Genomic DNA, 27,600 nt, shown 5'->3' on the forward strand with positions numbered 1-27,600 from the left:
TGCTCCATTATAAGCAATCACTGAAAACACATGTCCTCCCTCATTTGAAAAGCCTTTGGTGGATCCCATACTCCTAAAAGCCACTCTAAAAATAAAAATATACTCTTTAAGAAAAGGAAACACTAAGAGTAATATAGACAACTAAAACTGTAGTTTTAGTTTTCAGCAAAATTTAGCTTTTAGCAAATCTTAGCAAAGATTTGCTCAGGGAATTTGAGGCAACTCGGGTTAATTCAGAATTATTGTTTATGTATTCCAACACCAAACATGATTAACTGACATCTCCCATTAGTAAAATAAAAGCCAGCTGCCAAGCCAAGCACATGTGAATGAACCATAACAGCAAATTATTTCTTCTTGTTATTATCTGTTCTTTTCCTGGATCTCTATGATTGTGTGCAAACAATTCCTGATGTTTCTGTAAGCTGAGTATTCCTGCTAGAACCAGCGAGAGGCTAAGCTCATTCCAGGCTCACTCTTTTGGAGCTATTTATTACACTAGCAAGTCACAGCACAAACTTTATCTAATAACATCTGAGGTGGATAAATTATCAGGCAGGGAGGGCAGGCTTTTAGGGATCCACCCTCATTAAAAACAAATAAAAAACCCCAAACCATCCCCAAAACACAACTCAACAGGAGCCCAGGGGAGAGATGCTCCCAGGCTGTATTCTGTGACTGTACCAAAATTCACTCTGTGTGGGCCCTGCTGAGGTGAGCAAGTGTTCAGGGAACAGGTCATGTCTCAGAGAGCTTATAGTCAGGAGAAGAAAGGTGTAAAAGTCTGGAGAACATTATTCCATTGCTTGCCTGGTTCCAAAAGAACAGAGTCAGGTTTACTACAGATTTTATATTTTGCAGTTTGCCTTCTAAGACTGCTGCTTCTAAAATCAGAATTTCTCACCTGAACACTCCCCCCACTCCCTGCAACAGGTAAAGGAGAAAATGGGAGCAAACAAACTGATCAAAAGAGGACAGATCCCCAGGTTCATTTTTCCCCATAGGTGGCTGCTGTAACACACCAACATGAAGCATCAATGTTTGGGCAAACAGAACAGTTTTGCCACCTTTCCCTGCCCACCCTGTCCTGGGACTGCAGGGACAGCAGCAGCTTTGCTGCCAGCAGAGATGGGGAGGAAAGAGAGACTAACTGGTGAAATCAAGAAGTAGACAGACCCTTGAGCAAGTGTCAGCTCCTGTGCACATTTTGGGAAAAATCTGAGAAAATAAAACTCTCTCACCTTACAGACCTACATATTCACACTAGGTTTACTAAGCATCATCCAGTGAGCACAAGCAGAACCAATCTTCACTTTCCCTCCTCTGAAAACAACCAACTTTAAATTGTTTATATTTTATATAAACTAAAATAAAAACTATTGGACAGCCCAGCACCTGTGCCAAAATGACATTTGAGACTGGCTCTGACTGGCTCTGACAGTCCCTGCACATGCTCCTGATTCACATGGACTGTGGAGGCAGTTCTGCCAGATGACTGTCATTAAACAGATGTCCAGCCTGTCTGCCCTCCCCCACAACCACTGCTGGTACTGGAACCAGGTACCCCAAAAAAGGGAACACAACATGGATAACTTTAAATGGAATTCAGATTACCCAGGATGTGCAAACACTGACCCCTCTGCAACCTGTTGTGGCTGTTGGGCAGAGTCACCCTTACCTTTTAGATCCAGGGATATTACTGGGGACACAATCACAAGAGATCTGTGCTCAAATGCTTGGCTCTTCCAGTATTTGATATAACACTGTGGATCACACACACTAACAAAACTAAACTCTTACAGAGCTGCAGGACAGAACTCTGTCTTCCTGTCTTTGAGACAATTCTTTTCCTTCTCCATCTCTTTTGCTAGGACACAAATGATGACAAGCTAGGTGACAAACTTCCAGTAACCCATTCCTAGTGCAAGTATGGCATTTTGGCTTGAAGTCATAAGGTAGTCTATTCCAAATAATGAAAGTAACAACAGAAATCAGATGTGGAGGACTCATCCATCAGAACAGTGATCTCTCCTGAAGTCCTGACATCTTCTAAAAATTACTGGAAGTTCCTTTCTGTACAAGAAAGGAGTTTGTGCCATATCTGACATAAAAAAACTGAACCAAAAGAGCAAACCAGCAGGAGAGATTCTTGCAAGTCCTTTCCAAGTATGTACAGCCACAAGCAACAAGACATTGCTGCAAATTCCTTGAAAGCCCCAATGATACACTCCATTATGGAGTATCACTAGATTAGAACATAATAAATTATTTTGCTTCTATTTCCCTTGTGCTTCAGTTGCTCTCTCTCTGACATCCTTCTACAGTTCAGGACTTGTTCAATACAAGAAGTACTCTGGAATACATCCTCCTGCACTAATGTGAAAGAGAGACACATCCAGAAGACATAGCATCTCAAATAACATAGAAGTTTGACATTTGGTTTAGGCATCTCCCAAGACCACACTCTATCCCACACCTCACCACCAACCCTGTCCTCCTTTTGTCTCATCTGGAACCTGACCAGGAACACTCAGCAGGGGGAAAAATCCTCATCCTTCACGCTCCCAGGGGAACCCCACAACCAACTCACCAGCACACGATCTCCAAGCCGTAAGTCTTTCTCCCCTTTTTTCACAGACCCACTGTCCGAGAGGTTGGATCCGGACTCATTGCCCGTCTTCATGGCGCTGTTCAGGACGCTCTCCCGCAGTGGGATCACACGAGTGGACAGAGGTGGCGTGGCTGTCCCCGAGTGCAGTGACAAGTTTTGAGCCGTCAGGGAGTCCACAGAGGGGGCATCACTCCCTGAGCCCTCAGCCACCGGCTGCCGTGTCAGCTTGGAAGGTCGCGTAAAAATCCCCTGCAGCGGCTGGCACTCGAAGTACCGCACTCCTCCAACAGAGCCGTCATTCTTACCCACGGGGTCATCCAGAACAACCCCTGCCCACTGGCCCGGGGCAAATTGAGTCTCCCCAAGGTACTGGATCACGCCTGGCTTCACTCCATTCACCCAGACACGTTCTCCCACCACAAAGTCTCCCAGGAAATCATCGCCCACCTCGGCAACCTTTGAACCCGACTTCTCGGCGCTGGCGGTGGACGTGGTACCCTGCTTGTGTAAAGGTGAGCCTGTGAATCAAGGAAAAAGAGGTTTTGGTATGAGGAGTAACCCTAGAAGGAAGCCAAACAGAACAGAACATCAGGGAAAGGCATTTACTGAAAGGAAATATCTGGGACAACAATTTAGACTGCAGGTTTACACCCTGTGAAGATTAAACCTGAGTGAGCCCAATGCTTACACACCTTCCTCAACAAAAAAGCAGTCTGCACAGAATCTCCATCTGCTGCCCAGTTTTCTGCAGGTCTCACATAGAACATAAATAAATTACCCCATGTCTTCATCCCCCTTTACAATGCCAACCTGCCCCAGGCCCCTCACAGACCCAGAGAGGCTGCACTGGTGAGGATAAGCTCAAAAGCACAGGAGTGGTGGTAACTGCTTAAGGACCAAAAGGAGCCCAATGAACTGCTGGTTTGCAGAAACTTGCCACAGCCATCATTTTACCCAAAATATAAATTAAAAATATATATATAAAGAAAAAAAAAGGAAGTGAGGCACTGATGTTCTAGTACTTGGCACTATGAGAACCCCATTGAGTGTCCCACCAAAGGCACTAACAGTTCCTATGGGACCACACAGCTGCCTCCACAAATTCCTAAGTTTTTCCAGCTGCTGCTGTGCCCTTTGCTGGAGCAAACACAGCAGCAAGCAGACACCTGGAGTATGTTCAATATAAACAGCATCTCTAAACAGGAAGCATCTACAAACCTTCATGCACAGCCTTCCAGGGCCACACAATGCACATGGAACTCAACACAACCAGCAGTAAAGAGCACCCTTACTCCAGCAGCAGCCTTCCAGCAATGCTCTGCTGCCTGGGGAAGGAAAACTGCTGGTGATGCTGGAATTCACTAACCTGCTCACTCTCTCCAGCAGAGTCTTGATAGGCCAAACTCTCCATGATACACAAGGGGACCCTTAAATAGGTGACAGGTGCCTGAATGGGAACAGAGCCAACCCAGGCAAATGAGACAGAAGTGACCCAACTCTTGCTGACCCTATTGTCAAACCCTCCTGTCACAAACTTTGGGCTTTTGGCCTGAGCCCCAGGGCAACAAATGACAAAGACATGTGAACTTCATTAAAACTCTCTGAAGGTTAAAGGGGGAAGTTGAGTAAAGCCCCAAAAGAAACCACAACAGAAACTGAGGAAATAAGCCTGCAAAATAAGATCTAGCAAGTCACATACCATGGACTTTCAGCCATCCTGAGCTCTCAGTAGCGCTGAGGTCCCAAGTGTGGCTCTCCCACACAGCTGGTATAGAGGGTGTGTGCAGGAGACTTGGTCCCACATATTCTGTGCTCAGTGAAAGCTCCCTGGACTCTTCACCCAAACTTTCAGCTGAAGTTTCTGGGTGCTACCAATCACAAAAGTCTAAAGCACACCCAGGAAGAAATTTTTATTTGCTACCAGAGAAGGCTGACAGAGGACACCCTGAGCAGCTGCAGAGACAAGCCAAACTCGAGTGCTGATGTGTAACGAACTGTGAAACTTGTTCAGCCTCAGCCATCACTGTGGCTCAGTCCACAACACTTCTACAGCTCTTTGACAAGTAATGGGCCTGACAGATCAGGCTCAGCTCCTAGAAAGCCTGAAAAATGTGAAAGTTCGCAAAGCAAGATACTTCAAAGCTTTGCTACAGGCCTAGCAAAGAGGAAAGAAAAGAGCACCAGGGCAATAGCATGAAGAATTTAGTTTCTGCTAAATTATATGTGTTAAGAGGAATCAATTTTGACACTTTGGTTCTCATTAGACTCCAGAGTCAACACTCAACAAATTTCTATGGCCGCCAAAATTTGTGGGGCCTCTGGAAGTCAGCAGTACCTCTGCCTAGTCTGAACCTCATCTGAACAAGAAGAGAGCAGCAGTTAAAGTGTGATTGTACAAACTCCTCTCATGAACAGAAGTATCTCCAATTAGCTCACTGGGCTTAGTGGGCTGGAGCTGGACCAGCTCTTGAGAAGAACAGCCAAAGGGGACAATGCACAGCACAACACATGGGGAATGTTCAAGAAAATCCATGATGGGCAAAGGAAGGGCAGTAAATACTGTCCCCAGCTGTGTGAATGCTGCTCCCAACTGAAAATGTTGATGGCAATGGAGACCATGGAGCTCCCAGCAGAGCTCAGCCAGCTCCCAGGGAGAACCTCCTCCTGGCTTATGGACCCTGCATTGGAAGTTTCCTCAACCTCACATGTTCTTCATTAAGTTTTGGGGGCTTTGGGCAAATTTCTGGCATTCAAGCTTGTGTCACTCTCAATTTTGTAAGAGAGTATACCAAGATGAGGGACAGCATTACATCCAAGAATCAGTTTCACCTTAAAAAAATTAAACCCAAAGACTATTAGGATGCTTAGAGCTTTTGATCTTTACAAAAGACTTTGAATGAAGCAGGGCTCCATCTATCTGAATTAGAAAAACAACCACAGGCAGAAAATAAGGCCACTATTGTCATTTTGATGCTAAATAGCACAAGACAGTAAGGCAGCCGTATTAGGAAGGTACATTTTAAGAAGACTCTAAGTTAAATAACCAAAGCTGGCTAGAGAGGTTTATCACCAACAAGGTCTGTGATAGGTAGGAGAATAAATTAAATTAGAAACACAACTTACACCTTTGTTTTGTGCTTGGCAGAGCACCCTAACACACCGAGCTCATTCCACTGACATGTTTGTGCACATGTGTGCACCCTGTCAAGGACAGCCAAACTCAACCTACTGTACAGGGACCTACAAGCACATAAAATTGGGGGGAGGCTCTGCACCTATACTGGAAAGAGATCAAAACTGTTTTTCTAGTCTTTCTAGAGCCTGAATTTCAGCATAGTTCTTGATTTTGGATGTTAGTTAATGGTCAAGATAGAAGTCACATTAACTCTCACAGGCACCTCTGCAATGTGGCTAGGATAAAACCCTTCAGCAGCAAAGCTCAAGCAAAGAAAGGCAGGAAGGCTGCCCAAGGCTGAGTAAACAATGCAGCAGGATTTAAAACCACATTTAGACTCACTGTATTTCACTGCAAGAGCACACACCTTAAAAACCAACTTGGAGCAGAAAAAAAAATTAAGAACAGTTCCTTGGATTCTTGGTGCAACATTGTCTCCCCCCAAAAGCCAAAATTTTAGTGGAAATTTAGACACTCTCGTTCATTTCAGGTGCCTGTCTGATAGGCAGTTATGCTGAACTACAGTAATTACAATACCTCAGGAAAACAATCTCATTCCAGGCTCCTGAGCAGTGCAGGCAGAAAGCATCATTATTCTTGAGCATCAGCTCAATTATTCAAAAGTACAGGGTGTAAGTAAGGAACTGCCTGAAGATTCACCTTCTTTATTATGGCCACAATGTAGAAACTTGTACTTTACACAGCTTTCATTACCCACATATAAAATAATAACTATAGTGCAGCTAACCTGTGCAGCAGGTTTTTCAGAGAAGCCAAGAATCACCATGATCAAGTTGAACTCATTTCTCTTAGCTTTGCATCTGATGGACCCATTAACTAGATAGTCAGACAGCATCCAGAGTAGTCCAGAGACTAAGCTCTGATCCTCCCAGGTAGGTATCTGCTCACCAGCCTTTCAGAAGGTAAATGGTAGCAAAGAGTAACTTGACTTCAATCCCATGAGTATCTTAGCATAGCCCAAAACTGAGATCAGCTGATGGCACTGCTCCCAGAGACCTGACATTGGAGTTGTCACTCTCCAAGTGCCTCTTACAGCTGAAGGGAAAGCCACCCAAGAGGATTGCCATGAAAGATTCCTGAGCTTTTCCAGCATGCAGGCACCTAAGGAGTTGGTCTATGTCTGTGTCGCTTGGATTTGCTCTTTTGAAGAAGAAAATTCTCCTTGCTCTAGCTAGACTCCCCAGATAAAGGTCAACAAGTTCCAAGAAACAGCAAAACAACAGTACAGATCTCAGGTCTGAAATAAAGAAGAGTTACACAAGAGAAACACACTCAACAAAACAAACTGGGTATTTTCTACTCCAACCCTGCCAGTACCTGCTGATGCCAATCAGGAAGCCACAGGAACTCTCTGAATGTCACTACTAGGCATCTAACTCAGCAGCTCACCTGGAAAAGCCAGCGATGAGGAAAGCTCTTCCTGCTTGATCCAAGAGGATGTCCCTGTGCTGCTCTGTCCAGCACAGACCTCACTTGCTAGTCAGGACTGCAAGAGTAGCTCCAGCCTTCCTTCTCTCACTGGGACCAAGGCTCCCAGACACAACAAGTAGTGAGCAGGATCTCTTCCACCCAACTTTACAACCCTATTGTGTTTGTTAGCTGGATCATTCTTTTTAGATTAAATGGGCTTCCTGTAGGTCACAACTTCCAGGGCTGAACAACAGCTTGAAAATGAAAGTCACACAGAGCATCCACTAAATGAGCATCTTATCCAGCTCCAAATCTCTATTTTCCCTTTGGCTTTCTCAAAACCTACACATTAACCACCACTACAGCAAACCTGGTGCTTAGGGCTCTTTCTGCAAACCCATTCCATCAGTTTTAGGGGCACACAGTCACAGGGCACCAGTACTTCAGAAGCAAAATTCCTACCAGCCAAGAGCTGGAGAGGTTAAAGGTTTAACTGAATTTTCAGCCTGTTCACATGGCTTTTGTTACCGTGTCAATGAAAGCCATGTGTCCAAAATCCCTGGAAGCACAAGGACTTCTGCAAAAAGGGCATGGACACTTCCAACTCTCAGAAACTGCTGTAGGAAGGAGTGAAGAGAAGCTTTGTGCACTACAGGAGCAAGAAACACCCCCTAAGAAAGCTCTGGAAACTGAAGCGGGGAGAGCACTTGCTCTGCAGGACTAGCTTTCTCCGCAGGATCCCTGACAAGAAGCTCAGCCTTTTGCTGTGCTTGAGTTCCATTCACATCCACTGAATCCATCCATCCCCTCCCTCCCTCCCCATCTTTCGACCTCCCACAGCACTCCAGTTGCTCATTTCTTATCACCAGGCAATTAAAACAAAGGCAAAAGGAAACTTGATTCTAAAGGGGAGGAGGGAGAGGAAGAGAAGGGCAGTTTATGATGAGAAGCAGTGAAACAGTGAGTGTTGCCCATGTATTTCCTACTCCCTGCAGAACTCTTTTGTAGTCTGGCTGCTCCCAAGACACATGCCAGGCACCCCAACTGCCAAAGGACTCAGAAACGCAACAGCCTGTTGTGTTGCCATGGGAATCAGGAGACAGGCACTTCATTGATAAAATGGAGGCACATTAGATTTAAAAGAAAGAGGGAAGGGAAAAAAAACCCAAACAAAACCCCCCAAAAATCCCAAAACCCAAACAAAAACCACAAAAAAAGAGGTGGGGGGGGGGAATCCAGAATAGCATCTTGTGTCAGGTAGGAGGGTGAAATAAGCACAAACACAATATTTAGAGAAGAGCTTTACAGTGCCCCTAAAAGAGGTCTTTTTCCTTTTTTATTTTAATTTCCAGAGGTTTTTACTCTCAAACATCACCACATGGCAAGACAGCGTGACATGCAGCACTGAGTTGCCCATCCATTCCCAGCTACACTCCCTCTCCATGGCAATCAATAAGCTTTTCATCCACTACCCAGCAGCAAAAGGTGCACCAGCCTGGCAGAACTGCCACTGTCACTAGACTGAAGACACTTCACCCTCATGTCACTAACCTGCGACAGGGCAGCAAGCAGTGCAGTCTGTGAGCATCTCAAAGTACAGCCTTGCAATCAGTCTGTTCAAAAAGCTTTTGGTACCAGCTCTGCTCCTCCCAGCTCGGGCAGGGCTTCAGGACAGGGATGACAGACACTATCTCTGCAGTTCAGGCTGCAGCCTGTGCTCAGGGCACCAAACACTACCCCATCCAACAGCCCACCATCCTCCACTGTGAGCCAGAGGACAGCAAGTGTTGTCCTTACAGCCACATGACTGTCAGCTCCTCGTGCAGTGTATTTTACTCATCTATTTACACTGCAGTTACTACAACTTTCTCTGCGTCTGCAATGCCATTTCATCTCCAAGCATAACACTGCAGAACTTCACTGATGGAGAACACAGCTCAGCAGAGCTTCCCCTCAGAGGAGGACAGTCCAGAGCATCTTCTCCTTACCACCTACAGCAATTAGTCTGCTGGGCAAGAGACAAGGAGGCACAACCTGCTGCACTCCAGGAGCTGCCAGCTGTGCAGGGAGACAGGGATTCTTCCCTTGGCAGCATCAGCAGCAGCCACACCGGCACAGACTCCCATGGGAGAAGGGCTGCTGCTGCCTCCACAGCACTCAGTGATGGTGAGGCCTCACCACATGGAATTTCTAGGTTCCCACACAGAGATCTGAGCTGCTCAAAGCAGCTTGGATTACATAAACATGACGCTGTTGGCAGTCAAGTGAAAGCCAGCCCATTGCCACGTCCAAATTCAAATTATCGAGCGTAGCAACAAAGCAGCTGTTTTCTGCAAGATTTATCACGGCCTTTTCAAGCTGCAGGATGAGGCAGAAAGAGAGGGAAGAGTTGCCTGCAAGAAAAAGCAATACTTTGCAGGCAGTAGCCAACTGCCTGGCAGCACACTGTGTGTTCTGGGTTGGCTGTAAATAATGGTGTATTCCCCTATAGTCTGCTTTATGCCCAGAGTCCGGGGAAAAAAACCAAGCCAAAAAAAACCCCAAAAAATCCCTCGTGTAACTGGAGCTGAGGCTGCTCTGGTGAGAGTTTTGGGGTTTTTTCCTCCATTCAAGGACTCTTGCAGCGGGGAGCAGCATGCCTAGATCCTGCTTCCAGCTGCTAGCCAGCTAGGTTGCTTGCTTCGGCTTGCTGCTTGGTTTCTTAGCTAGCAAGAAGCTTTTTTTTTCCCCAGGACTGCTTCTTTTTCGTCTCCTTTCTGGACTTTTTGTTGACTTGCTTTCTATCCCAAGAATCAGAGGAGCCCCAGGAGGACAGTAGGCAAGAATCCTCCACGGTGCCACCGGAGCAACTCTGCTCAGCCCCTCGGGCCCCCAGGAGGGGGGAAGCTATGCCCAAAGGAAAAGGACACTAAAGTTCATCAGCTGTTTACACAGGTTTAATAAGTCCTTTTCCCCTTTGCCTGTGCCTTGCAGGGCATTTTCCATGTTTTGTTTAATAAACAGGTTTTTTCAAATTTATACAAGAAATGCTGTTGTGGTGGGGGAAGGGGGTGCCGGAAGCCCTTTGCTTTGGGGGAGGTATTTATTCAGAGTGCTTTCCTCCTAGACTTATCTCTAATCTGAGACACTGTGGGAGGAAGGAGCCCCAGAGATTTATGGCTGACTTAGAAAAAACGACTGAAAGCTCTGTAAGTTCAAAGCTGAAAGGTTGGGGCTCTGATCTGGCACAGAGGCAAGCTCTGCATCTGGCACCCTGGAAATCTATTGCCCCTGCTGCTCCCTGGAATAACCCAATGGCATGGATATTAAGATCTGATATGACTGCAGCATCCCTGGTTTTAGCTCCTTTGAAGACAAGGAGACATACCCAGAAATAAAACTACAGTGAGGAGGAGGACAATAAGAATTATGAATGAGAAGCAAAACCAAGTAAGCATGATTGCAAAGATGTCTTGCACTGAATGCAAGGAGATGTCAATTGAGACAAGTATTTGCCTTCAGAGGGGCAGCTGGGAAGGGCAGTGAACCTCAAACAGACATCTCAAACAAAGGTTTTCTTATACAGGTCTCATTCAAGATGCTGACTGGTACAAAATCTGCTCTGCCACAGGCAAGGTGCTTATTCTTGGTGCCCACTAGAGATGGGAGGGATGGAGGAGCTGGGGGGTTACCAGCTATGCTAGATCAAATTCAGTGTAATTCTGAAAAGAAACAAACAAAGCTATAAATTTATGTGTGAGGATTTAAAGTTCTTTTTTCAAATAACAGTATTCGATGGAATATGCAAAGCAGATTTGTTTTGGCAGCACAGGGCACAAGAGAGGCGAGTGACTAGTAGAAAATGCACAAGGTTTCTTTCACTGAGGGATAATTACCTTGCAGCACAGGGACGGATCTATTTATCTCAAGATTACAGTCTTAATTTTTATGTAATTATTATTTTTAAAACTGTAAGTATATTCTTTCAACTTTCACTTTTCAATACTCTATTTGACAATTTTCAGCCTTAAAACAGATCCTATATATCACACCTCTGGAGCAGCACTCTGTTTTCACAGAAAATAATGAAAACAAAAATCCCACCATTTTAACAGCATTGCAAGTTTAACAAAGATTGGAGCACCCATATCTTCTTGTCCACCCCTCACCTCTAGAAATAGCTTACAGACACATTTGCAAAGCTAGAATTTAATAAACCCCAGGTTACTACGTTAAAGTAACCCAGGGTGTATTAAAAAAATAACACAAGCTCTGTTCTTCCATAAATAAATAATAAAAATCACTTCAACTAGAGAATATTCCACTAGAAGTATTACTCACCTTATTCACCGTAACTTATTCTGACTAGAAAATACAGTTTTCCATTCAAGCAAGCCCTTAGCTGTAAAGACTCACTAAGTTTTGTCCCATTAGCCCCAAAACCAAACTGGGTTACCTCGCCCAGACCACTGCAAGTAATTAAAGACTTAAGGGCACAAAGGAGCATTAGAAAGCAGCCCAGGGTAACCTATGAAATGGCCCTGAGACAAAAAACACCAACTGGGGTGGGAAATACTTACAGGGAAGGCTCCAGCCCAGCACAGGAAGCTTCCTTCCAGCAGCCCGAGTGCCACACAGCTACCCGAGAATGCCCAGCACACACTCACAGAGCTGCAACCACACCATATGTTCAGCTCTCTATAAATCTACCCGAAAGCTGCCTTCTTGGAGCCTTTTCTTTTGAAAGAAGCATGGAGAAGCTCAGGAAGGAGCTCAGCCTAAACCCGCCATTCCCACAAAGCCCAGCACACACACAGAGGAACAGTTGTCCGCGGTTTCTTCGGCTGTGGGAATCTGTAAGGCACAAGTGTGGTTTGGGGGCTGCTGTGATGGAAGTGAGGACAGCTGCTCTCAGTGAGCTGATCCAATGACAAAAAGAAAGAAAAGGAGGCAGACACAGGTCTTTAATGAGACATTTATAAATGATTTCCCAGGCAGAACACTGGCACTAGCATAGAGAGAGGAGCAGTCTTGGGACACCTTCTGAACTGGAGAAATTTATCTTGAGCACCAAACACTGTAAAGAGCAGCCAAGCAAAGCATAGTGCTTTCTCTCCACCAGGAAAAGTAATTGAACAGCAGGGTTTTGAAATGTCACAGCTTTTTACATGTAGGAATTTTGCTCAGGCATCATTCCCACATAAAACCCACTTGGATGGACTTTGGGACTGTTCCTACAGCACCAACTGAAAGACATGAGTGGCCAAGCAGTACATCGCTCAAGCAGGTGCACACAGAAAGACCACTGAATTATTCATTCAGAAATTATAGCATTAGCTCAGTCCCAATCAAATGTAGAATAGAAGGTACCAAAAAAAGAGCCTGGCTTTGTCCAGAGAGCAATTACTACTTTCTGATCAGACTGGAGTCAGTTCAGGGGAACCCAGCAGCTCCCTGTACTGGGAATAAGAAGCAGGAGAAGTTGCTGTGTGTGCATAACTCAGGGTATTTACTTACAGGGCATAACCAGAGCAGCCATGCACAAGCAGATTGACTGTACCTCTAACAATCCATGGGAAAGAAAAGTTAAATGACAGTAGAGAGTCTAGTTTGACTCTAACTATGGCACAGACTGCCTGTGGGCACAGTATTTACTCCAGCTATGGAGCAAGCATTATAACCTCTTGTACATCCTCACAGAGCTCAGTGATCTAGCTACCCCAGTCAGGTCAGATTAGCTCAAGTGCAGTGCAGTACTTTCCCTGGTGTGACAGGTGATGAGCTGTGCCTCTCATACCTGTGCTCCCACTGCACTCTCAGCACTGCAGAGGCCCACATGCCCCCAGCTCAGGCTTAAAGCATCCTTTATTCAAACCAGAGGTACATTTGTGCAACTGGAAGCTGTAAGCTCAGGAAGGGAGTGTTCTGCTGGCACTTGGGAGTCTCCCCATGATGTGGGCTAGACATGTGGAAATAGAGCACAGCAGTAAGATCTTCCCTACTCCTCCTCTCTTGGCAGATAACCACTTCTCATTTCTGAAGTCTCAGAATCTCAGAACCTGCTGAATCTCAGAAATATTTCTTTGGTACAACCACAAGCTTTTCTCTGACTTTGTCATTTTACTTTGCTCTGCTTCCCCCTGGCAGGAGTTGGGATAATCTTCACAGCAATTGCTCTTTACAGGGGCTGCCAGCCTACAGCCACAAAAGGTATTTCCTCCTGCCCTGTCTGCAGCTACTCTTGAGGGGAGAAGTACAAAAATGTAACACCTGACATGTAATAATGAATGAGGATGCTTTGTTAGCTCCTTATCTGCATGCTGAGAGGCTGGTTTTCAGTGTACCCAGCTATGCTGGGAAACAACAGTTTGAACCACTGGGATGGTACCAGCAGACAGACAAACATCAGGCTTTCTCCCTTGTATGTAGTATTTCCCCTTCCTCAGTAGAAACATGACATCAATACAATTGCACCATCCCTTTGAGTCATGCACCTGAAAGTGGGATGTTCCAGGCACCATCTGCAGCATCCCAGCATCCCAGAGGAACTGCAGGAGAGGTAAAGAACTCATAACTGCCAAGCAAACTTGGGCACAATCCTGGGGCTGCACTGTACTAAACACAGCTTTGACTCATCACCCCATCAGCCATTTATTCCTGCAGCCATACCCCCATCCATACAGAGCAGGCTACACAGCACACAATGCACTGATTGTACACAGCCCCATGCTACACAGAATGCAGAGTTTGTTTGGCTGGCTTTGTTCTGCCTAATCTAATAAAAAGGATATTTGAGAGCAGATTAACACTGAGTCATCTACTTTATTCCAAATACCTGGCTTAAACAGCTAAGTATCCAATTCAAAAGGCAACGAGCTGTACATAAACAGGCATCATTTGCAGAAAAGCCAAATTAGACTATTTGCAGTGGATGTGTAATTTTTTTTTGGAAGGTAAACATGACCATGATCCAGATCTGACCCTAAAACATGAGCTATGATACAAACATTGACCCTCCTAGCAAGCTTTCTCAAACCCAACAGCTCTAAGTCCCAGTGACCACCAGAAATGACACCTCACACCATTCCAGGAGTGACAGTGAACAAAGTGAGCAGCAGTGCTGGTGGGGAAATCCATGATGTGAAGTGAGAGATCACAGATATAGCTTGGGAGGTGACAAGTTGAGCTGCACTTAAGACTGAGCATGTGCCCCACCAGTCACCCTGAGCACACACTGTGCTCCCATTCCCAGCACACCTTACTGGTGTGAATGTGGACTGTGCCTCTCCCTGATGCCACTTCCTCACCACTTTATCAGATTATCAGTTTTAGGCTTTTATCTTCTGAACACCCAGCCAGGACAGAGTCAGTCACTGAGGATGATACCCCCAAGCCCTTTTTAGAGTTCAGAATTTTCTCAGCCTCATACCATCCTTAGTGGAAATTCTTCAGTGCAAATCTCCTTCAAACCCTTCTAATTTCTGGATATTTTGAGCAAATATCTCCAAAAAAAATATTCTGCAGAGAGTATTTCTGTGAAATAAATTATACAGCAATACGAAACGCTCCTGTCATCTTCACGGACATGAATCCTAAACGACTGTGCAGGTTTAAGAGTGAAATAAGACAGGCATGAGCAGGACAGAACCTTATCCTATGGTTCTGCAATGACTGCACACCCTCAGCCAAATCCCAAAAGCAGGCATGTTTACAGACACAACACCTCTGTCAGTGGAAAGCATGAGGGGAAGTGGCATCAGAGAGGGAAGCTGCTGCTCCTGTGCCAGGACTGAGAGGACATGAGGCCACAAAAACCTGCTGGCCAAGATAACTGTTCCACTTTCATCTCTGACTTACAAGATGACATGGGCTACTTTGTCTTGTGTGTAAAACATGGGTAATACTGACCTTCCTTTAGGCTTCACAGGAGGTTGTGAGGCATTCACAGTATCTAACAGAGGTTTCATGTGTGCATAGGAGGTTTATAATTACAGAAAGTGAGAATTACTTACAGCTCCTGCTTGGTAGGAATTCTTCCTGCAGCTTGGGAACACTCCTGTAGCAGAGTTAACTCTTGTGTCACATTGTCCTGCAACTGGAGCACTGACAGTGCACTACATTACACAAATTAATTCCCAAACCTTGGTTCAGGCTCAGCTTTTAAGAGGTACTCATGGCTAAGTTCATCACTGCCCTCCTCTGAGACCCTTTAAAAAATCCCCATTCACAAACATTTCCTTTCTCACAAAGAATTCAGAGAACACAGCCATGGAGTGAAGTGCTCTGCTGTGCTCTCCGGTCCACAATCCAGATGTAGCACACAGGACACACATTTACTGTGCTGGAAAACACATTGCCAAGCATATTTTGTAGCAGAGAGACCATCAACAGTATTTTGAATAGAGCTGCTCAAGTCACAGACAGCTCAATTTTGACAACACTAATTATTTTAGAGTGTGTGTTGTGATAAACAGTGATTTCTTACAGACCTCACTCTTGCATAAAAACCAGTTTCTCTCTTTTATGGGAACAGGATATTTATTTACTTTCTAGCATCTTCATTAAAAAGTAAATATCCTACAGAACTTAAAACAAATAGAGAATAATATCTGTATTCTTAACATTTTAAGGCTTTTGTGGAGATCAAGTCACCTACTTGACTGCTTGCAAGGAAGATGCTCACATGCAAGGTCAGAGTGTGATGGTTCATTCCAACCTATAGCCAATATTATGTACCAACAGTCTGATGCCCCTTTAATCCTGTGGACTCTCACCCCAAATCCATCTATACCAAAGGGAATATTTCCTTTAATTTAAATGAATACTGGCTCAGGCCTTTAACAATTAATCTGCTCTTGCTGGATTAGTGCAATTGTTGGAAGCAGAACATGCAGGAGCAGATCCTGCCCTGGAGCTGCATCCCTACCCTGATGGGCATCAACACAACCACACTGATGCTACTGCAGACTTACACCAGCGTCCTAGGTTACAGGAAAGGTGTAACCAAAGTGTGTATTCTATTACCATCTCCATAAGCTGTGAAGAACAGGTGGGGCAGTGTTCTTTATCTTCAGCATAACTCAGCCCTGATAACACCATATGGGGGCTATATTGGCTAAGGGGCCATCAAGGTCTCTGGGAATGACTCATAAGGTTACATCATCCCATTGTGGGATGCCCTGCCCAGAGGAGAAGAACTGGACATTCCTACCTGCATATAAGCTGAGACTCTGGAACACTGGACTACAACTTCCACTGGATTCCCAGAGGAAAAGAGCTTGAGAGTCACCACTGGACCTCCAGAGACTGACCAGAGCTTTCTGCAGGATCACCATTTCCACAAGAAAATATCCATCATTCCAACAGGACTGCAGCCACCTGGACTGCTACCAGCAGCCTGACTAACAGGGTGGCAGGTTGTATTCTGAGTTTGTCCATTTAAACTGTTGTTTCTGTATTATTGCCTTGTTATAAAGGCTAGTAAAGAACTGTTATTCCTTTTCCCATATATTTTGCCTGAAAGCCCCTTGATTTCAAAGCTATGATAATTTGGAGGGAAGGGGAGGTCATATTCTCAATTCTAAGGGAGGTTCCCACCTTCCTTAACAGACACCTGTCTTTCAAACAAAGATGACCAGCCCAGCTGAATAGGATTTGGTTCATTGTATTCCAGCCTCCATAAGATGAACATCTGTGGGAAGCAGATTTTCTTTCCCTGCTGTTCTATGAAGAGCTACAGACAGAGAGAGCAGGAGGGTGTCTGACCTCCATATGCCTTTGGTGTGTACTCATGCCTCATTCCACAGTGAACGAGCTGAATACTAAGGATTAACTATATCAAGTCCTTCTAAGAGTATCTAATCATTAAGACAATTAAAATCAGACTCACAGTTATCTCTGTATGTCACCTGTAAAGCTGATTAAATTAAGATTGATTCAATGCTCTTTTATATTGCTTGGAAGGCACTGAATCACTTCTTGGGAAAGGAATGCCACCAAAGGTACTTCTTCCCTTCAGGAAGGGGACCAGAAGGAGTGAGAGAACCACCACCTTCAAAAACCCCATTACAAAAGGTATTTCAGAGCACAGGAGGGCAGGCAGAGTGGCTCATGAAAGGCACGTGTGAGCTGAATACAAGCCCTATGCAAATCGTCAAGCAGTTGGTCCACAATCAAGCCAGAAAACTTTTGGCACAGGACACATCCTAAGGATGAGAACAAATATTCAGGGTCTCATGACAGCATCTGTGTCCATGAGCAACTGGATTTGTACAGAAGGACATGACCTACACACAGGGCACTTCAGTCACCCCACAGCAGCAATGAGGGGACATGCTCAGGCTCTAATGATCCCTCAGCAGAGCTGCTCCCATGGCTGTTGCAGTTCCCACCCCTCAGCTCTGTATCAGCCCTGCATCACCAAAACACCAACTCTCATTTGCAGTTTTTCCTCTTCACCCATTGCAAACAATCTTGTTTTCTTTCAGATACCTGATAACTCCTTGAACAGGAGACTGCCTGTGCATACCTGGATACTGCAGCTCTGGCTACTAATGAGTGCTAATCTGCTGATAGTACAATAGAGGCATTTGATCCTCAAACATCTTGCTGGCACCTCAACCACCCAATTCCCTAAGGAACTGAAGATCCATTAGCATAAAGCAACACCTAACCAAACTTCACCGACACCGATTACATGTTTCCAGCAGGATCACTAATCTGACCCCAGGAATATCCATTCAGGGTTGCAGCATGGATTCAACTGAGGACAGCACTCAGATGGGAGCTGACAATACTGATCACTCCATGAGGCCTGATGCAAAACAGCAAAACCAAATGTTTGCTAGAAATAATAGCAGCCTCTGGCCCTGTGATGTGGGGTCTTCTCTTTCAATTCATCAGCACACAACACGCCAAGTTAATATTAATCAAGAGGCACAAAGCCTTTGAATGGATAAGAATTAGGTCCCTATGTCTGTGCCAGTCAATCGCTGCTCGGACACTACAATCCTATTTCTTTTGTTTCAGGCAAAACAATGGTTCAGTGTCTTTCATATTGATTTGGGAATTAGAATTAATAGATAGATACAAAACCAGAGAGCCACAACAATTTCTTGCAGCTTTATAATAAAAGCCTGTGTTAAGACACCACCAAAACAATAATTACCTGAGAATAACCTCCCCAAGTTCTCTCTTATTACTGAGGCATAAATTCCTCATTAAGGACACCACCCATCCCTCTGGTTTTTACTGCAAAAAATTCTAGAAGCAACAGAAATTGCTTTTTACTGCTATGCATCCAGCAAATTTACTTAACATCCTGAGAAACTCAAGGGGCAAACAACTGATTTCCAAGTTAATTTACCAAGATGTTGCTGTTAACATTGTGGCAGATAAATAAAAAGGAATTAAGATTTCCCACTGTGAAAGGCAAGAGGAAGGCACTAAGTGTACAAGAGAGCTAAGGTGGTGGTGAGATTTTAGGGTCCTCCAGCAGAATTGAGACAGTTACAGCTCAAGAGAGACTTGGTCATAGAATTGCTGAGTCTCAAACTAGAAGCAGCTCTCAGAACACAATCACTAGAAATTTAGAAAATAATTTCTAAAGAAATTCTAGGAAAGAATTTTTTTAAAAAACCCCTCATGCCCTGGGCACAGCAGTAACTGTCCCCAGGAGGGACCAGCCTCAGCCCACCAGTACCCAAAAACCATATGCAAGTAACTAGGACCTGATACCCAGCTCAGGCTTATCAAACCCTCATTACAGCATATTTTAGTTTAATTATCCTATGGAGCCAGTCATCCCATTCTCTTTAATGGCCCTGGGAATGTTCCAATCTGTTTCACACTTATTTTTAGTGAACAAAAGCAATACATTGTTTGCAGAGGCAGACATTATTCCAGCATTATTAGCTCTCTGCATTTATTCTTCATCACAAAGTATGCATTATTTTACACTTACATGAAAACAAGAAGGTATTCCCAGGCTCCCAGCAATGCTATATAGTTTAGCTATCAAAGCCTAATTTTTGGCAATAAAACTAGGTAAATGATGAGAAACAGTTTTGATATTGTTAGCCATGTCTAAAGATGAAATTCATGTCACAGATACTTGCATTTGTCCATTCAGAAAGACAAGATCCATCTGTAAAATCCAAGGTCTAGGCTGGATTCTGACTGGATGCACTTAAATCTCACAGAAAACTTAACAGGTTTGGACTTTTTTGCCTCCAGCACTGAACTCTCAGTGCTGCCCAGCTCCATCTGCAAATACAAATATTTCTTTTTTCCTCTGGCTTTTGCTAGAATTTTTTAATTGAACAAGAGATTTAAGAACCATAAACAAATGCTAGAGCCAGCTGACAGCCAAATGAAGTATGAAAGGCAAATTTCTCCTCCAACCACATTACCCTAACACTGCTCTGAGCAGACAAATCTCACTCTGAAATGTGAACGCTCCCCTTCCCAGCAGCTTTCACCTGTTCCACCAGCTGGGAGGGCTCTGTGGGCCCATTCATCACAGCTTCCATTCTCTTCCCATCTTGCAAAAGAAGGCTTTTCCAGGAGGAGGGTGGGAAAGAAATTGAGACGTGAGCTTTGTAACAAGAAATCCAAATATTATATTGAGCCTTTTACCAGTGACCCACACCTTTAGCACAGAAACCTCTCCTGTATGTGGGGTCAAAAAGCAGTGACTGTCTTTGCTTGAAACATGGGAAATAAGCCAATTTGTGGGAACATTTATGGGAAATCTTTCCTAAAGCAGCTAGAGATGAATTTGCAGTCTGGTTAAGGAAAATAGTTACTGCAAAGTGGCAGAACTTATTTTTCCCATTGTTCCAGCTTTGTGGGAGAGAAGGGAGTGGGATAGCCAGCATGGACACCACTCAAGGCTAATTTCTGACAGGAGTCCATGCCAGCTGCCAGTTTCTCACTGACTTCCAGTGGAAATGGCAATGTCAGTTTCTAAAAAAAGCCCCCAGCCACAGCAAGCCAATGGATCTAACCCAGACCACCACCACAAGAGCTCTTAGACCTCATGGCTCTGTGAAAGCACCAGCTTGGGTAAGGAGACAAAACAACTCTCCACTCAAGGAAAGCTCAAAGAGAACATAGGAAATTCCATGAGCAGAATTGACTCTGAATATGTTTTCAGGAAAACGAACTCTGTGGGATCAGCATGTGGGACAAGCTGGCTCAGTGTGACTACAGCACATTTGTTCTCTACAGTAACCTACAGCCATGAATTGGGAAATTCTATAGATATGCATACACAGCATCTCCCATCTGAATCGACCCTCTTTCTGGTACATAAGATGTGAGCTGTCAAGAGTACATAGAAATGTTGAAGAGGATACATCTCCACATCTGGGAAAGGAAGAGAGAAATGAGAGATAAGAGACATTTGACTTTCTACAAAAGAACATGAACAGAACACTGGGGAAAAGAGAAAGGAGAAATCAAAGCAACTTTGTGTATTCCAGGGTAAGAATGAAGGAAAGTACCTCTACTTGCACTTGTGCAGACAAGATTGATCAACTTATGGGAGGGGATGAGGATCAAAGTATGAAGCTTTTAAAAATTCATTTGCATGGCTCTAACATATCTCAGGTACAACTGGAGAACAGGCACCTTCTCTTCACATGCAACAGACTGGACATTGCTGCAGCTTAATTCTCTGCTTTGTTAGATTTATGGTTCTCTTTTGCAACTCTATTTCGAGATTTCTATCCTCCCCCAAGGTAGCAAATTCATATAGATCAGTGTTGCAGCTCTGTATTTTGTAACCCAAGCCACTCTGGCTTTCTCCATCAAGCTCCAGAAAATGGAGAAGTCTCCTTTGGCTTTTCTGGCAGGAGGCAGGTAAGTGCAGATGCAAGGAGTAAGGCAGAAGTTCAGGGGCATGAAGCTTTGTGGAGTCAGGAAAGCTTTGTCAGCCTCCCAGGGAGCACTTTCAATGCACAGACACAAGTCACAGAGTTCATGGTTTCTGCAAGGCTTCTCAAACACCTCACACACAGACTCCTTCATGCAACTTTAAGACCTCATATAAAGTCTAGCGGCCCAGATCTGATTAATCCCAGGAAATGCAATTAAATACAGCTTCCACAGCCATCTACCACAAGGTTCTTTGGCTGCAGGCATCCCCAAAATTCACATCAGTGCCTGCTGTGGGTAGGGTTTCAGTGATGTGGACACTTGGCTCTGGAATAGAATTAAACCACTTTGACAAAAAAAGGAGTATTTTCCCTTGTAGTTTTCCCCTACCAAAGGCTGAATTCCATGACTGTGCTAAGGCTGGGCCCCACAGCCTGCACAGATGCCGCTGCTCCCAGAGAAGGGCACATGGTCAAGTCAGCAGGATTTTGGGATCATCTTTGGAAAGCAGAGGAGCAAGAAGCAGCTGGTCAGATTTTTGGAGAGATTTGCAGGAGGAAGAGCAGGCAGAAGCCCTGCAGGGACACAGCAGCAGCTCTTTAGCAGGACACTGAGCAAGAAGGTGTCAAGAGATGACACTACAAGCCCAACCACTGCTAGTCACCCAGCCCATGTCATTTAAGTAGCCCCACTGTGCTCTGCTCTACCTTCCAGGTAGGAATGGCTCAGTGCTGTGATTGTTCCAGCAGCTCCACAATTCCCAAAAGCCTCCTGCACCATCCTGAGAGGCAGAGGAGCAGCAGCACAGCTGTCACACAGTACCAACCCACCAGCACAAGACTTCTCCCTTTCTCCATGCCCACTTTTTTCCAGGAATAAAACTTAGAACATCTCAAGCAAAGGTCAGACTCCGTTTGGAGCCCACAGAGGGTACTTAGCTGCACATCCCTTGGTGACAGATGGCTGGAGCTGAACAAGGCACAAAGGAACTCCAGTGAACAGGCGCTGCATTCAGCCCAGAGGTTGCCTCGATGCTGCCACTGACTGAGCCTTTCAGACCACAGCAAATGCACAACTCTGCCTGCTAAGATGCTGCTGCAAAGCCTCTGGAGGGAAGACAGGCCTCAGGTCTTCTCCCTCATTTTGGTGTTTTTCATGTGATTAAAATCAACTGAAAGCAACTCCACACTGCAATTATAAATCCAGACCAAAGCACCTTGAGAGAGTCATAATTAGGAGCTAAATAGGCACATCACTGGAGTTCAAGTTCATTTCTCAGTCAGAGCTGAGGGGATGGAGAAACAATGGAGAAATTCAGAAATACAAGGTCAGAGGAATAACTTTAAAATACACAGCCAAACCTATTAATCTTCTCCGTTGTCAATTTATACTTCCCTATAGCAAACAAAGAAAATGATACTTCAGTATCTGAGATTTGGGCACAAAATTAAGAAATCAGGCTTTCTAATATTAAAACCCACTCACACAAAACTGCAATCCAAACATTTGCTAATCTCCACACACAGGGCCAAGTCCTCAGCCAGGGAAGAGCAGTGCCTCTCCAATCCCTACAGTGGGATCTCTGCCCACGGCCTCAAGCAGCTCCACAAACAAGACCTTGCATGCTTAAAGTTAATTTTGACCAATATTATCCCTTTAATTAAAAACACTATCTGAGAGGTAAAAGGCTTTCCTGATTCTGCTAAATGTTATCTATTTTTGGGACTGAAACACATAGCAAAGTAACCAGGCATGTAGGAAGTGGCCTGAATTATAAGGACAAGAGGTTGACAGATCTAAAGAAGCAACCAGTGACTTTCTCAAATGAAAGTGTAATACAATCAAAGTACACGTTTTGATAGGATATACATCATCCTGATGTGTTTGCTCAGAAGCAAGAAGAAACCCTTTTTTAACAAAAAAGGTGAAATTAAAAACATGACATACGCAACTCCCATCTTGAATATTTACTAAATTTTACACAACAAAAAAACATCCCATCAGCCACTGAGCCAGAAAAATGAATCCTAAGCAAAACCCACCCTCAACTGCTTTTGAAGTGTTAATTGTACTGATAATGGCAGTCTGCATAGCTTATGTATACACTGGATATAGACTAACAACAGCAAGGCATGTGTAGGTATGTGAAGGTAAGTCATTATTCAAATCCTAGGGCTTGAAATGTTTCTGTTTAAACAAAGGCGCTAATGGGAGGTAATCAGCACAGGCCAACCTCCTTAAGTGCTCAGCTCATACTCCTACATTCTCCCAGGCCAGAAGCAATGGCTCCAGGGCAGTGTTTAAGGTCATGGGGGAGGTTCTCATCTGTCTAACTACCAGCCCTTCCCATGTCAATGTCTAGATAGGTACCTCTGTCAGCCTTAAACATCAGGGGATCTATCTGTCTCCCACTCACTCCACAACTTGCCTGTTTTGTGCATTACTTGGCAGAGGGAGCTCATTTATTCACCCATTAGACTTGTTTTGATCCATCAGCCTACATACAGATGGGGGATTTCACATCCCACAGAACACTGGCTCCACCAGTCCACTGCCTCCAAGCCAGGCAATCACCTGGGTCAGCTCCTGCCCCTGCATGGAGCCCTTACCTTCTTTTGAGTTAGTGGTGACAGCAGCTGCAGTCGTCCCTGATGCTCTGCCCACTGGGCTGGAGTGCTTCCCAGCCCTGCCCGGGATTTTAAGTCCACTTGGTTTCAGCATGTTTCCTGTCTCCTGTATCTCAGGCTTCTCTTGCCAGTGTCTCCAGAGCTGTCCTGGTGTCACTGTTCAGGCTTCTCAATGGTGCACCTCTTCTTCCATTGTCACACACCTGGGAGAGAAGAGCACAAAGAAATTCGATAGAGAATGAGTGGGAGAACATGAACCAGGCTCCCAGAAAGCAGTGCCCAGCCCTAGAAGAGTCAAAATCTTTCATTTCTTCTCCTATAATACGAGGGTGATCATCTCTCTCATCTCCCACCTTCGTGTTACATTTTTTTCCCTCCATCTCAGAGTCCTGGGCCAAAGCTGAAACTTCCCAAAGCGATTAAACAAGAATTTAAATACAGTTTGGGATTTGAGTAAATGAAATGGTTTTGGCTGGTTTTAAGTTCTAAAGCCTCAGTTCAGCACCTGCCAAGCCCCAGCTGTGCCAGAACCCTGACCAAAGGCACCACCTTCGATGCACAGCCCAGAGTTTCACCAGCCTTCAGGGCAGCCTCTCAAAACTGGCAGGGGAAGGAAGGAAGGATGAGGCCAATGTCTCAGATGGGGCTTTCAGCTCCTTTCCTTAAAGATAAATACAAATACAAAACCTTATCACAGAAAAAAGGGCATTTGGCCCCATGGATTTATAAGAAAATTTGAAAAAAAAAAAACCCACAAACTTCCTGAAACTTAAGCATAACTCTACCAACTATTCACTAGTTACAACCCTTCCTTATGTCATTCCCTTAACAGCAGGCAAATGGAATAAAACCTCCAAATTCCTTGCACGGATGTTGCATCAGCAAGCACAGTTTCATGACAAGAAAGGAAAAATACAGGAAATTACTATTTTGCTTTTAAAAGAAAGCAAAAACATTCCTAATGGATAAAGAAAAATAATTTTTAAAAATTGACCCTATCAGCCAAAAGGAAGCTGAGGCTTGGAGCAAACAGGCTAGGATGTGGAGGAAAAAAAGGTGGCAGCAGAGCAAGCCAGGAAAAATGCCAACCTAACAGCAGAGGGAATTCCAAGGAGAGCAATCCAAGGACCAGCCAGAAAATGGGGACACACAGAACTGCTTCCTGGGCCAAGGAAGGAGGCAGCACCCCTGAGAGTCAGTGCAGCAAAGATTTACAGATGCTGCAAGAAGGGAATTGCAATAATGGGACGGGAAGTGATTAAGGCATGAGTAAGGACTTCGACACAGGCTGGGTCAGAGCGAGCAGAGGGCTGGCAGGGCTCCAGGAAAAGCTGCAAGGAGACACAGAGGAGGGAAAACCGCAAGGAGAATTCCAAAACTGTCTTCCTCAGGACTCACAAATATCTAAACCACCAAAGAGCAGTAAGAGTCAGTCATCCCACATCAGCTTAAAGAGACAAAGAAAGGAGGGATCAGCAGGGATGTGCTGGGGAAGGAACCTGAGCAAAAAACTGAGGAATCAAGGCCTTTTCTCCCTGTGCCCACAGAGGTGTTCAACACCTGGGGTGGACTCAGACTCCTGCAGACATTCACCTCACACAGAATTCAGGGCTGGTTACAAGAGGCAGGATGCTCCAATCACACCACCCACAGCAGAAATAACAGACAAGAGCAACCAACTCTTGCTAAGGAAGAGAAAAAACAATCTCTCTGCCACAGAGTCAGTGAGGAACAGATGCTGTCAGAGCTGGACAGGAGGGTGCAGCTTCCAGCTCTGTTTAGCTTAAAATAGGGAGAACAAGGAACTGAATCTGGAGGTGAGAAACATTGATCAGCCAGCTTCCTTTTATTTGTCAAGCCATCAGATGAAGCATCTGCCACCCACTCCATCTCATATGACACATTTTGCTCAGGCTAGCTTTGATTTTACAGAGCGACTTGATTTCCAGCATTTCTGCTAGAAGGTGATGTGCTCTACCTAGAGATCTCAATCCATCACCTTCAGCCTGAAAGTCTGCCCTGTTCACAACATGCCCTTACTCCTGAATTTACTCCTTATTTGGTCCTGTATTTTGGTTACAAGGTTTGATGTACTCAGGATTAAACAACCTGGGGATGCTGATGCTTCTACACCAGCTGGTTGAATTAACCAGAATGTGGATGGGAAGATAAAAAGACACAAGGAAGGAAAAAACAGTAGTAGAGAAGAATTTAAGCAGGAAAGGGTGCCAGAAGAATAGGATGATTTTACAGTTTTTCAGTCTTCTGTTAGAGAAAGTCTCTGGATCCTTAACTTTGCAGCCAGAACCACATAAACTTTAGGGAACAGTGAATTTAGTGTGTTCCTCTATTTTGCTGCTCATCATTGAGGAGACAGGAACTTCAGCTCATTCTCTCTCCACATCTCATTATCCCTGAAGATCAGCTGCCCACTCCTGTCACAGGATATTGTGATTTTCTGCTTCTTCTCGGGACAACTGGATATTTTTACACTGGGGAGAGAAACAAGAGGAAGTGCATTCCCACCACATGAAGATTTCTGCCAGAAACCCTAACACAAACACATTTGCTTTCAACACACTAATACTAAAAACAAATGAACTCCACAGGCTGCTAATCAGGCTCCCCTTGGAACAGAGAGCTGCTTTTATCCTGAAATACAACCACCACAATCAGTTCATGGCCACACTCACTGGGGTCACACACAACAGATTCAGAAACTTCTCAAGTGCCATCAGGAATCACAGCAGACCCCTTGCTTGGCTGTGCCCATTGCATGTCAGCTTGCAGGGTGGGTCTGACAGGGCAGACTCATCCATCTAAAGTGCCACTGTCACAAGCTGCAGGCTGACCAGAGCCAGGGACAGCTGCCTCAGCACACCCCTGCACATTCAACATCACACAGGGAAATTACGCTGAACTGGAGTAAGTTTTACTAGAAATGCAGTTTGTCAGTGATACACAGATAAAAATAAACGTCTGGGACATTTTTAAAGAAGCCTGTGCCTGCTGCTAGGGATAGATACTCCTTCTCTGTCACCAGTTTCTCCCCCACTTCAACACAAATATATATGAGCAGGTTTTTGGGAAGCTCTGAACACTGAGCACAGAGCTCTTCCAAATGACACCATTAGGTCATCTTCACCACCAAGAGCAATGCTGCCTGAGCCATCCAAGTCCCACATTAGCTCCCAGCCGAGTGATGCAGCTTTTGTGCTGCAGAAATATCCCTGGCCTGGGACACAGGCCAGTATCTCCACAGGGCACTGCCCTGCTCCATTAGAGATAACAACATGCTCTGAGCTCCTGTACAGAACCCTCAGCTTCCCAACAGGCTCTATTAGCAGTCCTCCTGGAAAACCTGTTTCTAGCTCTTCTGAAGAATCTGCTTCCAGGAGGAGAGGCTGAACACAGGCAAATATGTGGTGTAAGAAACACGAGCCATTTCTCTTCCCTGATACTGAAATCAGCCAAAATAGTCTAAGCTCTATCCAGTAACTTCAAGGGAACTGAAAATTTCTATTCTCTATGTTATTTATCATTCCTACTCCCCATATTTCCTGCACAAGCTGTAAGCTTTGCCTTCCTGCAAAACTTCATGGAAATGTGACTTTCTCCAGATGCACTGTAAAGAAAACCCATCTACTCCTGTGGATACTCCAGAGCCACCAGCTCTGATTATTTTGTTTTTATTTCCTTTCCAAGATATGACAGATGACAAGCATTTTCTAGATCTCCACTAGATTCTTCCTGCAATCTTTCCACACTGGGATGAATGGTTCTGTCTGTTCCCACAACCAAGAAAAGCATCCCAGGAATGCACAATATGAAAGCCTGCTTCAAATGACCAAAATATTCTTTTCTCCATCTTTCCATCAGAAAAGGGGACAGCTGAATGT

At 44.8% G+C, this 27,600-nt stretch overlaps 1 protein-coding gene across 5 annotated transcripts in view; it reads right to left on the reverse strand.

Annotated features, from left to right (window-relative positions):
• The window catches only part of CLIP2 (CAP-Gly domain containing linker protein 2), a 69,827-nt gene that overhangs the window by 31,173 nt on the left and 11,054 nt on the right, over window positions 1-27,600 (reverse strand). For all 5 annotated transcript variants that reach the window (XR_014855864.1, XM_085078831.1, XM_085078832.1 and 2 more), the window contains exons 2-3: window positions 23,684-23,904; window positions 2,591-3,129 (exon numbers count right to left, since the gene is read on the reverse strand). Coding sequence is in view for 4 of the 5 variants with exons in the window: in XM_085078831.1 (XP_084934957.1) it covers window positions 2,591-3,129; window positions 23,684-23,795 (651 nt within the window). In the remaining variant the exon portion in view is untranslated. The remainder of the gene's footprint in view (window positions 1-2,590; window positions 3,130-23,683; window positions 23,905-27,600) is intronic.

This window comes from Lichenostomus cassidix, chromosome 19 (assembly GCF_008360975.1).
Source record: "Lichenostomus cassidix isolate B80296 chromosome 19, HeHo_3.0, whole genome shotgun sequence".
NCBI lineage: Eukaryota > Metazoa > Chordata > Aves > Passeriformes > Meliphagidae > Lichenostomus > Lichenostomus cassidix.